This window comes from Pieris brassicae, chromosome 6 (genome assembly GCF_905147105.1).
Source record: "Pieris brassicae chromosome 6, ilPieBrab1.1, whole genome shotgun sequence".
NCBI lineage: Eukaryota > Metazoa > Arthropoda > Insecta > Lepidoptera > Pieridae > Pieris > Pieris brassicae.
In genome coordinates this window covers 6159780-6171782 of record NC_059670.1, presented here as the reverse complement: position 1 = coordinate 6171782, position 12003 = coordinate 6159780, and the positions used below count along the sequence as shown (strand labels likewise).

General features: G+C 34.1%; 1 protein-coding gene across 2 annotated transcripts in view; it reads right to left on the bottom strand.

The window, feature by feature from the left end:
• LOC123710774 overlaps window positions 1-12003 on the bottom strand; it is a 50554-nt gene that overhangs the window by 4466 nt on the left and 34085 nt on the right. For both annotated transcript variants that reach the window (XM_045662957.1, XM_045662959.1), the window contains 19 exons: window positions 11348-11453; window positions 10931-11061; window positions 10112-10313; window positions 9363-9583; window positions 8909-9044; window positions 7920-8297; window positions 7408-7653; window positions 6410-6646; window positions 5631-5963; window positions 5346-5511; window positions 4194-5124; window positions 3564-3759; window positions 3267-3400; window positions 2708-2949; window positions 2424-2626; window positions 1983-2139; window positions 1434-1663; window positions 1019-1143; window positions 442-636 (listed from right to left, as the gene is read on the bottom strand). In XM_045662957.1, coding sequence (XP_045518913.1) covers window positions 442-636; window positions 1019-1143; window positions 1434-1663; window positions 1983-2139; window positions 2424-2626; window positions 2708-2949; window positions 3267-3400; window positions 3564-3759; window positions 4194-5124; window positions 5346-5511; window positions 5631-5963; window positions 6410-6646; window positions 7408-7653; window positions 7920-8297; window positions 8909-9044; window positions 9363-9583; window positions 10112-10313; window positions 10931-11061; window positions 11348-11453 — 4569 coding nt within the window. The remainder of the gene's footprint in view (window positions 1-441; window positions 637-1018; window positions 1144-1433; window positions 1664-1982; window positions 2140-2423; window positions 2627-2707; window positions 2950-3266; window positions 3401-3563; window positions 3760-4193; window positions 5125-5345; window positions 5512-5630; window positions 5964-6409; window positions 6647-7407; window positions 7654-7919; window positions 8298-8908; window positions 9045-9362; window positions 9584-10111; window positions 10314-10930; window positions 11062-11347; window positions 11454-12003) is intronic.

Here is a 12003-nt window from a genome sequence, read left to right as displayed (position 1 = left end):
TGAAAACTGGCCGTCGCCTAGACCCGATCTTAATCAGCTGGATGATTGAATATGATTTATGGTCAGTTTTAGAGAGAACGGCTTGCACTAAACGCCATGATAATTTGGAGTCCCTTACACAATCCATTCGATTGGCAGTGAAGAATTTTCCCACGGAAAGAGTGCGTGCTTCTTTTGATTGACTCAACGTTTAAAGGACTGTATTGCAGACTAATGGAGACCACTTCGAAGATTTTTTTTTACTTTGTTTCAGTATTCATGGCTAGACTAGGTATTTTACTAGGTAATATTAGTAGAATAAGCGATCATTTTTATCACAAGAATTTAGGCATACAATGAAATAACTAACAATGACTAGAAACCTTCAAGATATATATATATATATATATATATATATATATATATACATTGAGTTTTATGTAATCTAATATAAAAACTTACCTGTTATCAGAGAATCCATTCTCCTGCAATTTACTATCAAACGTTTCGATGAAGAGATCTATGTTCTTAAGTTTCCGCACGTTTTTGTTACAGTACTGAGCTTCGACGACAAACACTATGTCGGCAGATTTGGGCGGGCTTTGTAACTCCAGGAAGGACCCTTCTTCCACCGAGTCTCCTTGAGGCGTTGTGCATCTATACAATTGTATTATTTTATAAAAGTTGTGTCCAAAATATGAGAATCAATAATATAGTAACATCTCAACGTGCAATTTGTTTCTCTATACTTATATAATAATGGATTGACATGTTATTTGGGAATGTTAAAGGCCGAAAAATTAAAAGGATTTTAAAGGTAATTTCAAGCTCTTTTGTGGTAGTTTTGAATTTGTTTTTTAGACAAAAGTTGCAGCTTGATAATGATTACAAAAAAGTCAGTGGAGTGAGAATGAGGAAGATTCAGGTATACATTTTTTCAAGGTTAACGGGTCAGACTTGAGTATGCGAAGCCGGGAGCGGGTCACTAGTGTTTTATTAAAGCGAAAGCAGTAGAATAGTTTTCATCTTGAATACTCACTGTACACAATGGTCCGGTATATGGGTAGGAACATGTTGTTGTCCACACAGTTCTAAGTATGAGTTTGCGAGCGCGCACGCGTCTACGCCACGTACGCATTCTGAGTAGAATGGAAGAGCGTCGATCTATAACGAATAGTGTAGTATTTCAAACACATATTTTGTAAATACGTCAGGACTGTAAAACATAATTGGAAGACATCTCTTAAATCAAAATTTCTTGTTAAGGTTTTGAGTCATAAATGTTGACCCATTGCCAACTGATTGCTTCGGGGGTTAGTTGCGAAGATATTGGTTTTAGACCCTAAGACCTAATGCTCTCCAGGTGAATTATGGGCAATTGAAATATATTTAAAGTAAAACGTCAGAAACTCTTTTAAATAAAAGTTGTAAGGTACACATATTGATTAACTTACCACAGTGAAGCACGGATGCAGAGGTGAAACTTTGTTCATAAAAAATTTGGCGCACTGTGTGTCATTAGCTGGACCCCAGGTGGGTTGCGAGGAGGACATTTGTCTTAGTAGCCAGGCCTTGGCCACCTGATCGATATTCGCCCGGATTGTACTATTGGGTAGTTGTAATTCGTCGTATTGTTCATTGTTATACGTTCCTAGTAATCCGCCAAGACTTGCGTAGTACCAACCTATGTATACGGTATCGAAAATATTTAAAGCGCTTATAATAAGTAAACTCTTAAATCAACTAAAACACTCAACATAGTATACTAACTATATTATAATATCAATTTATATTCCATTCTATATATAGTTTTTTTTTGCTTTAGAGATTTTGCCAACATATACAATTTAAAATGGCTTAATTTTTTTTAAAATTCATTTTTCAATTCGTAAATTAAAAGAATAACGTCGGCAATTTATAAGACAATATGTCTTTTACACTATTCTCAATACTACTTATATACATTGAATTGGGATTATAGTAAATAACAACAAAAAGCTCACCATCAACTTCCAGCTTGCAAGTCTTGAAAAGTAGGTCACAATGTACCTCCAGTCCAGTCTTGGTCTCTATATGAATTGTATCGGCTTGCCTATCTACGATGAAGTTTTCTATAGACGCCGGTAAGTTTAGGGGCTTTGTACGGCCGAGTGAAACTTGCTGCAAAAATTTTTTTGTTATTGCGAAAAAAATACTAACACAGAAACTATATTTTCTTAACAAATGATAAGAAAGAAACAAAGACCAATGGACTTTGTTCCATCTTATACAGCATTTTTAAAGTTTTCATTTTAACGCACAATTCGGGTTAGTTCCAAGTCGGGTCTTAGCGCTACGTCTGAAATGGATGTTACGGATACGCTTGTCTCATGTACCACGATGATGATAGTTATGCTAACCTATTTGATGGGATTACAAAAATAAATAATTAAGGTATATATTACCTCCTTATATAGATCGATATAAATCAGTGATCGTCTAGTTAAAACAACCAAATCATATTGACCCTGCTCGTTGCTCTCCATAAGAACTGTGAAATTGTTCTGTCTGTAGTCTTTGGTAAGTAAGAAGGTTCCCGGCTGTGATATTGTGAAGACCTCCTTGTCAAATGTTACCAATGTACCTTGCCCTGTCATCATTGCCATACCTGCGATTTTAATATAGTAAAATAATTAAATTTTCTAAAAATAACAATATTTAATTATATAATATTTATATTAATACTTACCGGCAAAAGGTGGTAGGATATTATTAAAATCTAAATATGGCCGTATCTCATAGTAATACGTCCAAATGCTCTTATTACTTGTGACCCATTCATCAAGGAAGTCTCGTACTGCCTTATATTCAGCTATTTCAGTGAAATCTGGAGTTTGATTAAATGCGTGCCAGGACATCGGGAGCTTTTGTTCGAGGAGGATTTTGCCCTTATGAGGGTCGAATATGAAGTTTGTTTTCGGTGTACGGTGTCTGTAATATTATTTAAAAAAATAAATAAATATTTGTAACATATAAAACGAATATTAAACAATTCATGATGATCCTCAACCATTTGTTTAATATTTAATTTCTCCATAGATTTGTTAAAAAGCTCTTTTACTGGCCAATTAATGTAACGAAGAATCAGAATTCAACTTTTTTAACTATGAATGACGAAATCTAAAATTATAGGGTATATAATAACGACTCGAAACGAAAGTATCATCTAAAATAATTATTTAATAAAAATACTGTTATTGAATGTATTTTTAATTGAATAAATATTCTTTATTTAGGTTGTTACTTACAGTTCCTCATATTGAAGAGCAGTTTTGGCGAAGTCCGTTACTTTTTCATATAAAATCTCCCATATAGAGTCCAAGGCGTCGCCGATTAAGAAGTAATCGTACCACCATTTTAATCTAACGTATGCTTCTTTACACTGAAAATATAATGAATCATGTTAGAATGTTCATAACACGATATAAATTTATTTAAAAATGGAACAAAAAACTGTATCTTAACTATGTAACTTTTGTAATCTACGACTCTGCGTACATACGTACGTACCTAATGTACGTACTACGAGCGTAATGCTTAAATACCTTTTCTCTAACGTAAACGACTTGTGGCGTTTGCAAGAAGTTCTCCCACGCGGTTTTAAACTCGTTGTACAACTGTTTGATCTCTTCAGTGAATGGTATATATTTCTCGATTTTACTCCAAATGACATTCCATAGTTTTCTTGTGTATTTCTTTACATTCGTTATAATATCGTTGTTCATAAGATCTTTGTAGATTCTGAAAAAAAAAACAAGAATAGGTAATTGAACACAAATAATTTGTGTTGCTTTTGTATTAATGAGACCCTATATTCTTTATCATCGTAACTTAAAAAAATAACGCTGTATTCCGAAGTATGTGAAATCAAACACACTACACGTAATACTAGTCGAATGAGTTTGCTTATCTTGTCGATTATTTGAAGAAGTCTATTACGTATGAGGGTGTGCTATTATTTAATCAATTACCGTCTAACATTAGTAGTATAAGCGCGTTAAACCAATTCATAAAGGCATTAAAGAAATCAAAATGAGTCTAGTAGACTAAAGTTGGGACGACTGATGTCGACATTTATCTCGTTCGTACATACATATTAAGTTTCTCATGTAAATAAAATAAAATAAAGTTCTTTAATTATTACTTCTCTGATTTTAAAAAAATCTAATACTTACTTGTCCATCTCATGTCCAAATGTAGATACATAGTTGAAATATGGCGTGTCCGTTAATTCATGTGTCCTCTCGTGGAAGAAGTCCATGATCTCTTTCCAAATAGCTACAACGAAGGCTTCTGTGTAATGCACTATCTTGAAGAACAAAGGCTCTATGGATTTTAACAACTCATGCCAGTATTTAGACAATCGAGCTGTCGCATTTACCCAGGTCTCCTCCCAATACTCCAAGAAACGCATATGCAAGTCTCTAACAAAGTTATCGTATTGTAATATAATCGCTTCCAATCTCTCCGATACAAGTTCCATCAAATCGGCTTCCAGTACTTTGTTGATGGACTCCAAGAAGTTCGCGTACGCCTTTTTTATAGACTCGATCACGTACGTCAGACTATCTTTGATCGATTGACTAGTATTACCCATCATTCCCCACATATCATTCACGAAACCGGGCAAATTCTCCAAATGATTACGTATAGCCATCTCATCTAGCACATAATAGGTGAATTCAACTATATCCTTGACGTAAAAGTCATTTTTGTTGTACGATTCGTTCAAAAATCTCTCGAATTCGTCCAAGTCGTCCTTGATTACGTGTAAATCATTCAAATCGTCAAGGAAATCTCTGACTCTCGGTTTGGCATCGCTCCAGATGTTCCGTAACGCTAAATGTGCCTCCATAGGAGCTTCCTTTATAATAAGTAGAGTTTCGTTGATTTGAGCATATATTATTTTTAATGAAGATACAGCTTGTGATCTGATTTCCCCGAATATTTGTGGACGCCATACGAGAGAGCTGGTCAGTAATCGGGAATGGTTGAGGCGTATGTAGGAAGCTATGTCGACGGTTGTGACGTCATCATAGTTCCTCCAAGCGTTTAGTTGAGCGGATCTAGTGTCAATGATTTCGCCAATTAAGTGGAACGAAATATCTGGAAAATGGTAGAACAGATGATAAAACTATAAATTACATTAAATTATCCAATCATTAAAATAATGAATTGGGTTTTTATTTTGTGTACCCTGGGTCCCCTTCTCCCCTTCTTCTTCGTACGTCTTCTTTGCGTGTACTTAAACGTACACGCAAAGAAGACAAGTATACAAGATTCCTTATGTATATCTAAAGTAAAAATAGATTAACCTAATTACATACCATCAGTACTATTATAGTGAGCAATAAAGGCCTTATCAATCATAGAGAGTTGAGCGACAGTCGTATCGTTAGCATCTGGTCGCTCGACAAAACCTCGAACTTGGTACAGGGGATACATCAACGACCATGTACCGTTGACTTTGTAGTAGTATGTCTCATTTACGCGCTGAAATATACCAACAAATCAAATTCAACACTTATCTGTTAAATAATTAAAAAAAAAATTAAAATATGAGATTAAATGACAGCGGACATACAAGTAAGAAAATTTAAAAAACTACTTACCTCCCAATTAACAGCATTTTTATTCAAATCCACCAACAGCTTGTTACTCCGAAGTTTTTCATAGAACAATGACTTTTGGAACTTGTAGAAATTACTCAAGTGATACCATCTGCTTTGTATGTTTATATCACTGTTCATATCTAGATCCAAATTCGTGGATGGGTGCGTGCATTTAAGTGAAAATTTGTAGTCACGAATTGGTCCGTTTGAATTGTCAGTTAATATCGAATTGAGTTTAAGGTATTCGTTGTCGTAGTCCGAGTATTGTAGTTCTAGTGATATATTAGACATGACCACTGGCGAACTTAGGTACTGGCCCTTTAAGGTTACGTCCTGGAAATAAATAAATGTAGCAACACTTTCAGGTAACCCATTTAGAGGTTATGTTTAGAGGAACCGACTTTTATGGTCCATAATACTTAAGATGATTGATGTCACCTAGATTGTATAGACTTATCACGCGATGGATATCTATATATATATGAATACCGTTAGATTGTAATCTAATAATAATAACCGAATAACCGTGTTGAGGCTCACAATCTCGCGAGATACATTACAATCTAACGGTATTTAAAATTTTACGGCGACATATACATTGTTGAGTAATTCTTATGACTGTGCTAATAACAATTATATAGATTTAAAATTTATATATATTGTTAGTTTCGTCTGCTCTTGGATCTTTTTTTTTCGAAACATAGCTCAAACGTCTTCGATTACAGCAATATTAACATTTCAAGCTAATAAAACCGATGGGATATAAAGAGCAAGAATACCTTTTTAAATGACGGATGCGATAATGCAAAGTTTAAGTTGTGCAAATTTCCTTCTGGATTCGGGGGATTTTCCCATTTCCCACTTATTTGGGCAGTTTTGTTTTCGGCCCTCACATTCCATAGAAGATCAGCTTTTCCATCCACCAAAGAGTCTTGAAGATGGTATATTGCAGCGACACGGAAATTACGCATTGGATATTCAACGTCCATTACTATTTCTTGCGATTCTGTTTCGTCCTGTTAACAATACTTTTTGATATTAAAGATTTTAAAGATATTCCCGTAATCCTCCAAATATATAATTATATGGTCACTGTTTATTTCGTCATGCTTTTATTGAATGAAGTAAGGAGTAAGAAGGTTTTAAATTTTAATATTTTACTAAAATGTTAGATCAAATATAACTATAACTATATTTGATGTAACATGAAACGTTTTCGGAACGTGTACGTACATTTTACGTACGTCTCTCAGTATTTACACATACGTATTTCTTCACTATAGAAAAATTAGCTTATTAGGGTTCTTGGTTTAAAGCTTTGGATCGATACCTCGCGAAATAATGATTGTCCTTGGTAGAAAGAGAAGGCTTATGTTACCTCAAACACTTAACTAACTAGTCTGGCCATAATTACTGTTACATTAAAACTTTTCTTTTTTACAATTTTGAATTCGGAACACGTATTTTCGATATAATATAATCCATATTTTCACATATTTTTTCGTGTTAATTATCAAATTACAATATGGAATGGGGGGAACTTTCTCTTGGAAACAGTGCGTAAATACATTTCTGGCCAAACACATTAAAGTCCTTTAGGCCAAAGATTACCATTTCGAAAAAAAATATTTTAATTTATGATGAATTTTATATATATTTATGTTGAGACTAATAAATATGTAGGTATGAATTTTAATAATATTACATTACTTTATTTAAAAAATTGCATTTTTCATTTATAACAGAACTTACGGCTGGACTAGATATAAAAACTTACCACACTCATATTAGTCACATGGACATTATATTGTATCCATACATCTTCAGCCCATGTTAATTTGCTCCCCTGTGTCAGTTCGCGATCCTTAGCTTCGTATTTATTGTCAAAAGTCCAGGTTCGATTACCCTGGATGGCTGTGAACTGCATCTTCTTGCCAATGTCGTAAGTTTGCACATCTAATTTCCCAGTAACGTTGAACTTTGTGGCGTTGTGTAAATGAAATACTGTCGCTTGTTTTACGTCCTGTAAATATTTAGTTATTCAATATTATATTATGTACCACAGATAAAATATAACTCGCGGTTTTGGAAGTCAGAGTAAAAATGGAGCAATCCTCCGTTGTTGAAATTAGTGTACCGATAAGGCGTTAACGCTTTTAATACTGATAAGATTGTGTTGAATTTTTGTCTTTTTTTTAATTAAAAATGATTTTTTTCGAAATATCAATTTGGTATTAATATTAATTCTAACATGAAAGAAATGTTATTATTTTAACGTAGTATATTTACCGTATTTCCTGAGTCATCATACTCGTGTATATACTTAATTCCCACCGGCGTATGTTCGTTTTCGACCTCTATGTCTGTGGTAGCAAGGTCTAAATTCCTGTCGCTCTTACTAAGTATCTGATTAAAGCTTCCCTTGACGAATCTTTCAGAGTCGAAATCGATTGTAGTATTTCCATTGCTCCATTTGTCTCCTTGTACATAGAAGTAGTCTGTGTTAACTATGTGTTGAGTACTCAATGGAATCGAAAGGGCAATAGTGCCCGTTTGTGTGAATCCGTCCTGTTGTTTTTGGTAACTATGAGTCGTATTTATTGACGTGGTGTGGTTCGGCCAGAATAAGTCTACTTTGTTGTCTGATATCTCTTCCAGGTTGTTAATCTGAAATTGTATTAAAAAAATATGAACGGCAAGTATATCTATGTAATGGGGGCGGGGAGGAATAACTGTGAAGATAATATTGTCTTTGGTTAACATAGCTTTTACACATTGAAAGAAAACATTTTTTTAACCGGATTAAAGCTATTTGTATTATTATAAACTTATAATTATTTTACATAATTTTAAATTTAATTTTTTCCGACGTTTCGCGTGCTTTACAACGTGCGTGGTCACGGTGACTGAAGACAAAAGGTGGAGTCCTACCGACCTTACTGCCTAGAGGCCATCCTAGACCCACATAGTTACTAGCAAAATAAAATTAAGCAGAATGGATTACTAAGATAGCAACATAGGAGCCTGTCCTGGCAACATCCGGTTGTGGACATTTGAAATTATGTAAATATTTAAACGATAGTTTTTTTCGAAAGAAAACCGGCAAAATAAAATATGTTGTTTATATACAGTTTTATTGAGTTTTATCAATAATCGGTCGAAAAAGGGATTGGTTTTCAAGAAAAACCCTAAAATCTTACTAATATAAAAACAAATCGATTTGAATGTTTACCAGGCCCAAAATTTATTTGAATAAATTAAATAAAAAATCTACTTACATCAAATATTGACTTTAGCCAAGGTAATCTCGAAAATGGTGTGGACATATTAAAATGTCCGTCGGAATGCTTTAGCCCTCCATATCTAATGTCAACTTCACCGGTTTGACTATTTCCTGGCTGATGCATACGCCCTCTGAAAAATAAAGAATTTTTTTTTACGAAATATATTTTTTCTAAATCTAAAAATATTTCTACAAGGGCGTTGTATGAGTTAAGAATATCAACAATCACAGTGATAAAATTTGTACTAAATTAAATTTATCTTTGGTATTCAAGATTTTCGGTGAGATTCCGAGTCAAGACTTTGAGCTGAGTACAACTCTTGTATGTCAAATCCAGTAAGTTTTTCATTTACTGACGTCACTTTGGTAGCTAAATTTCAAAACTGAATGACTATTGGTATCCTTCATAAAAACATAAAGAGTTATATTAAATGAATAAAAACACTTACTTGACAACATGATAATCGTGCAACATGTCTTTTTGATATGAACCCTTCAGAGTAAAGGTAGGTTCCTTTTCATAAATCGGTGTATTTAATAAATAGTCTATATATTTAGATCCATTAACGTCCCATTTATATGACACTATGTTGTCAACATTTTTGTATACAGAATTGGAAGTCCAAGTTATTGTGGAATTTCCGTCAAAGCTTTCTTCGAGTTTGATTATCTTGAATTTCAGAAAATTTATAAAACAACCAAATTAGGACGTACCATACGTTAGGACATAATGAGAGCAGTTTGACCTAGTGGCTTTAGCGAGCGACTCTCATGCTTAAGGTATAGAATAGGTTCAATCCCCGGCTGTGCACTAATGCACTTATCTTTTTAACATTCGCAGGAACGGTGAAGGCAAACCGGCTTGTTTTAGACCCAAAACGTTTACGGCGTGTGTCAGGCACATAAGGATGATCACCTAATGCCTATTATATTGACAAATGATTATAAAACAGATACAGAAATCTGAGGCCCACATCTAAAAAGCTTGTAGCGAGAAGATTATTTATATTTTTCGGGTTAACGTTTTTACTTTGTATTCTATTACAATTGATTTGTATGGAATCAGGCATCGTGTAACATCAATCCTATAGAGATTTATTAGGCGATATCAGCTGCCACAAGATACCGGATAATAAGAATAAAATAAGAAGATTATAGTTGCGTTCAAATAGAATTAGTATGAATTAGAAAAACCAACCTTTCCTTGAATCCCAGCAATAATTTTAGTCACATCAGTCATATATTTTGCGTCAACATCATATCCCGGATCGTTTTGTTTACCGCCATTTCCGTCTATGTACAGGGTGTGTACATCTACATTCGGCTTCGGAAGTATCGCATTTATGATCAAATTAATACGACGGTCCATTATAAAGCCGAACGATGCATTTGCACCGATTCTGGAATTCAGAGTTTCTTTAGTACTACTTAATTTTTTTTTACTTTTACCCTCTTGGTAGACAAAGTATTACATGGTTTGTTCCCAGAAGAATTAAGGTAAATATAACCTATCTATGTTTAAATAGTTAAGGGGAATATACCTAATGTAAATATGAATTATTTAATCAAGTAGATATAAGCTAGAGCAGGAATTGGCCTAGTGGCTTCAGCGTGCGACTCTCATCCCTGAGGTCGTAGGTCGGTCGGTCTCGATCCCCGGCTGTGCAGCAACGAATTTTCTTTCAATGTGCGCATTTAACATTAGCTCGAACGGTGAAGGAAAACAACGTGAGGAAACCGGCTTGCCTTAAACCCAAAAAGTCGACGGCGTGTGTCAGGCACAGAAGGCTGATCACCTACTTGCCTATTCAATTCACAAACGACCATGAAACAGTTACAGAAATCTGAGACCCAGACCTAAAAGGTTGTAGTGCCATTGATTTTATTTAGATATAAGCTTAGTATTTATAGACTACCCAAAAATCCAATTCAATTTCAGTAATTCATGCTAGAAGAACGTATAACTGGAGTTTATCGTAAATGAGCGGCAATTATATAATCAATAAATATCGCTTACTGCCAAACTTTATCAAGATCCATTCTGAATCCAGCATTGGTTTTCGGAAGGCCTTCCACTGTATTATTGCCAAAGAAAATATCTAGGTCCACGCTTCTCTGTATTTCTCTTACTAGTTGATGACCGAGTGCCTGATAATGTAAAAGTGAGTTGAGACAATGTGAACCAAAGAGTAGTATTTTGAGTGAATGTCTACGATCGAATTTCCGTTTCCGGACGAAAAAGTAATTATTTCAGATAGTAAGCACATAAGTATTTTAAACATAATATTCATTATCATTATTATGGTTTTGAAACAATAATTGATCCTTGTGAACGGTTTTTTCTGAATTTAAGATATTTAGATAAATATGGTAATTCTGACAAATTATTCAAAGCTTTCGGAAGTCGTAAAATATTATTAACTGTGTTACTTACCCGTATGTAAAGATCATCAAGAATAAAACTCCATTTCAAATCACCATCTCCCTCTATTTCTGGCAACTTATATTTCCCAAGTAAATATCCCGATTTCGGTCCGAAACTGTAAACAATAAATTGAATAAATTTTCTAAATTAAAACGTAACAGATTACAGTTTTTTTTTGTTATGGCAACATTGTCAATATGACTCTTAACACCACACAATAAATATATAGTTGCGCCTTTGGTGGAATGTTTTATTTACCAACATCTGTGAAGTATTCAGGGGGTTTAGACAAGATGACTTAACAGTAGTGTATGTAGAAAGTGTTGACGATGCCTGGTCCTTTCGTCAAATTTTTATTTACTCGATGCATGAAATGACTTAGATAATGTCTCAATTGAATAAAATAAACACAATTACAATCGAAACTTAGAGATAAATCAAAGACGCTTCCTATTTTAGTAGCTTCTTATAGATACGTATTCCCTTGCGACCAGGATGAGCTAACTTTTATTACCCAAGAAACTGCAAGTAAAATTAAATTATCTTAACTTTTTAAGTCGACGGCGACGAACGACGGCGTTGATCACAGAAGGCTGATCACCTACTTGCCTATTCGATTAACAAATGATCATGAAACAGATACAGAAATCTGAGGCCAAGACCTA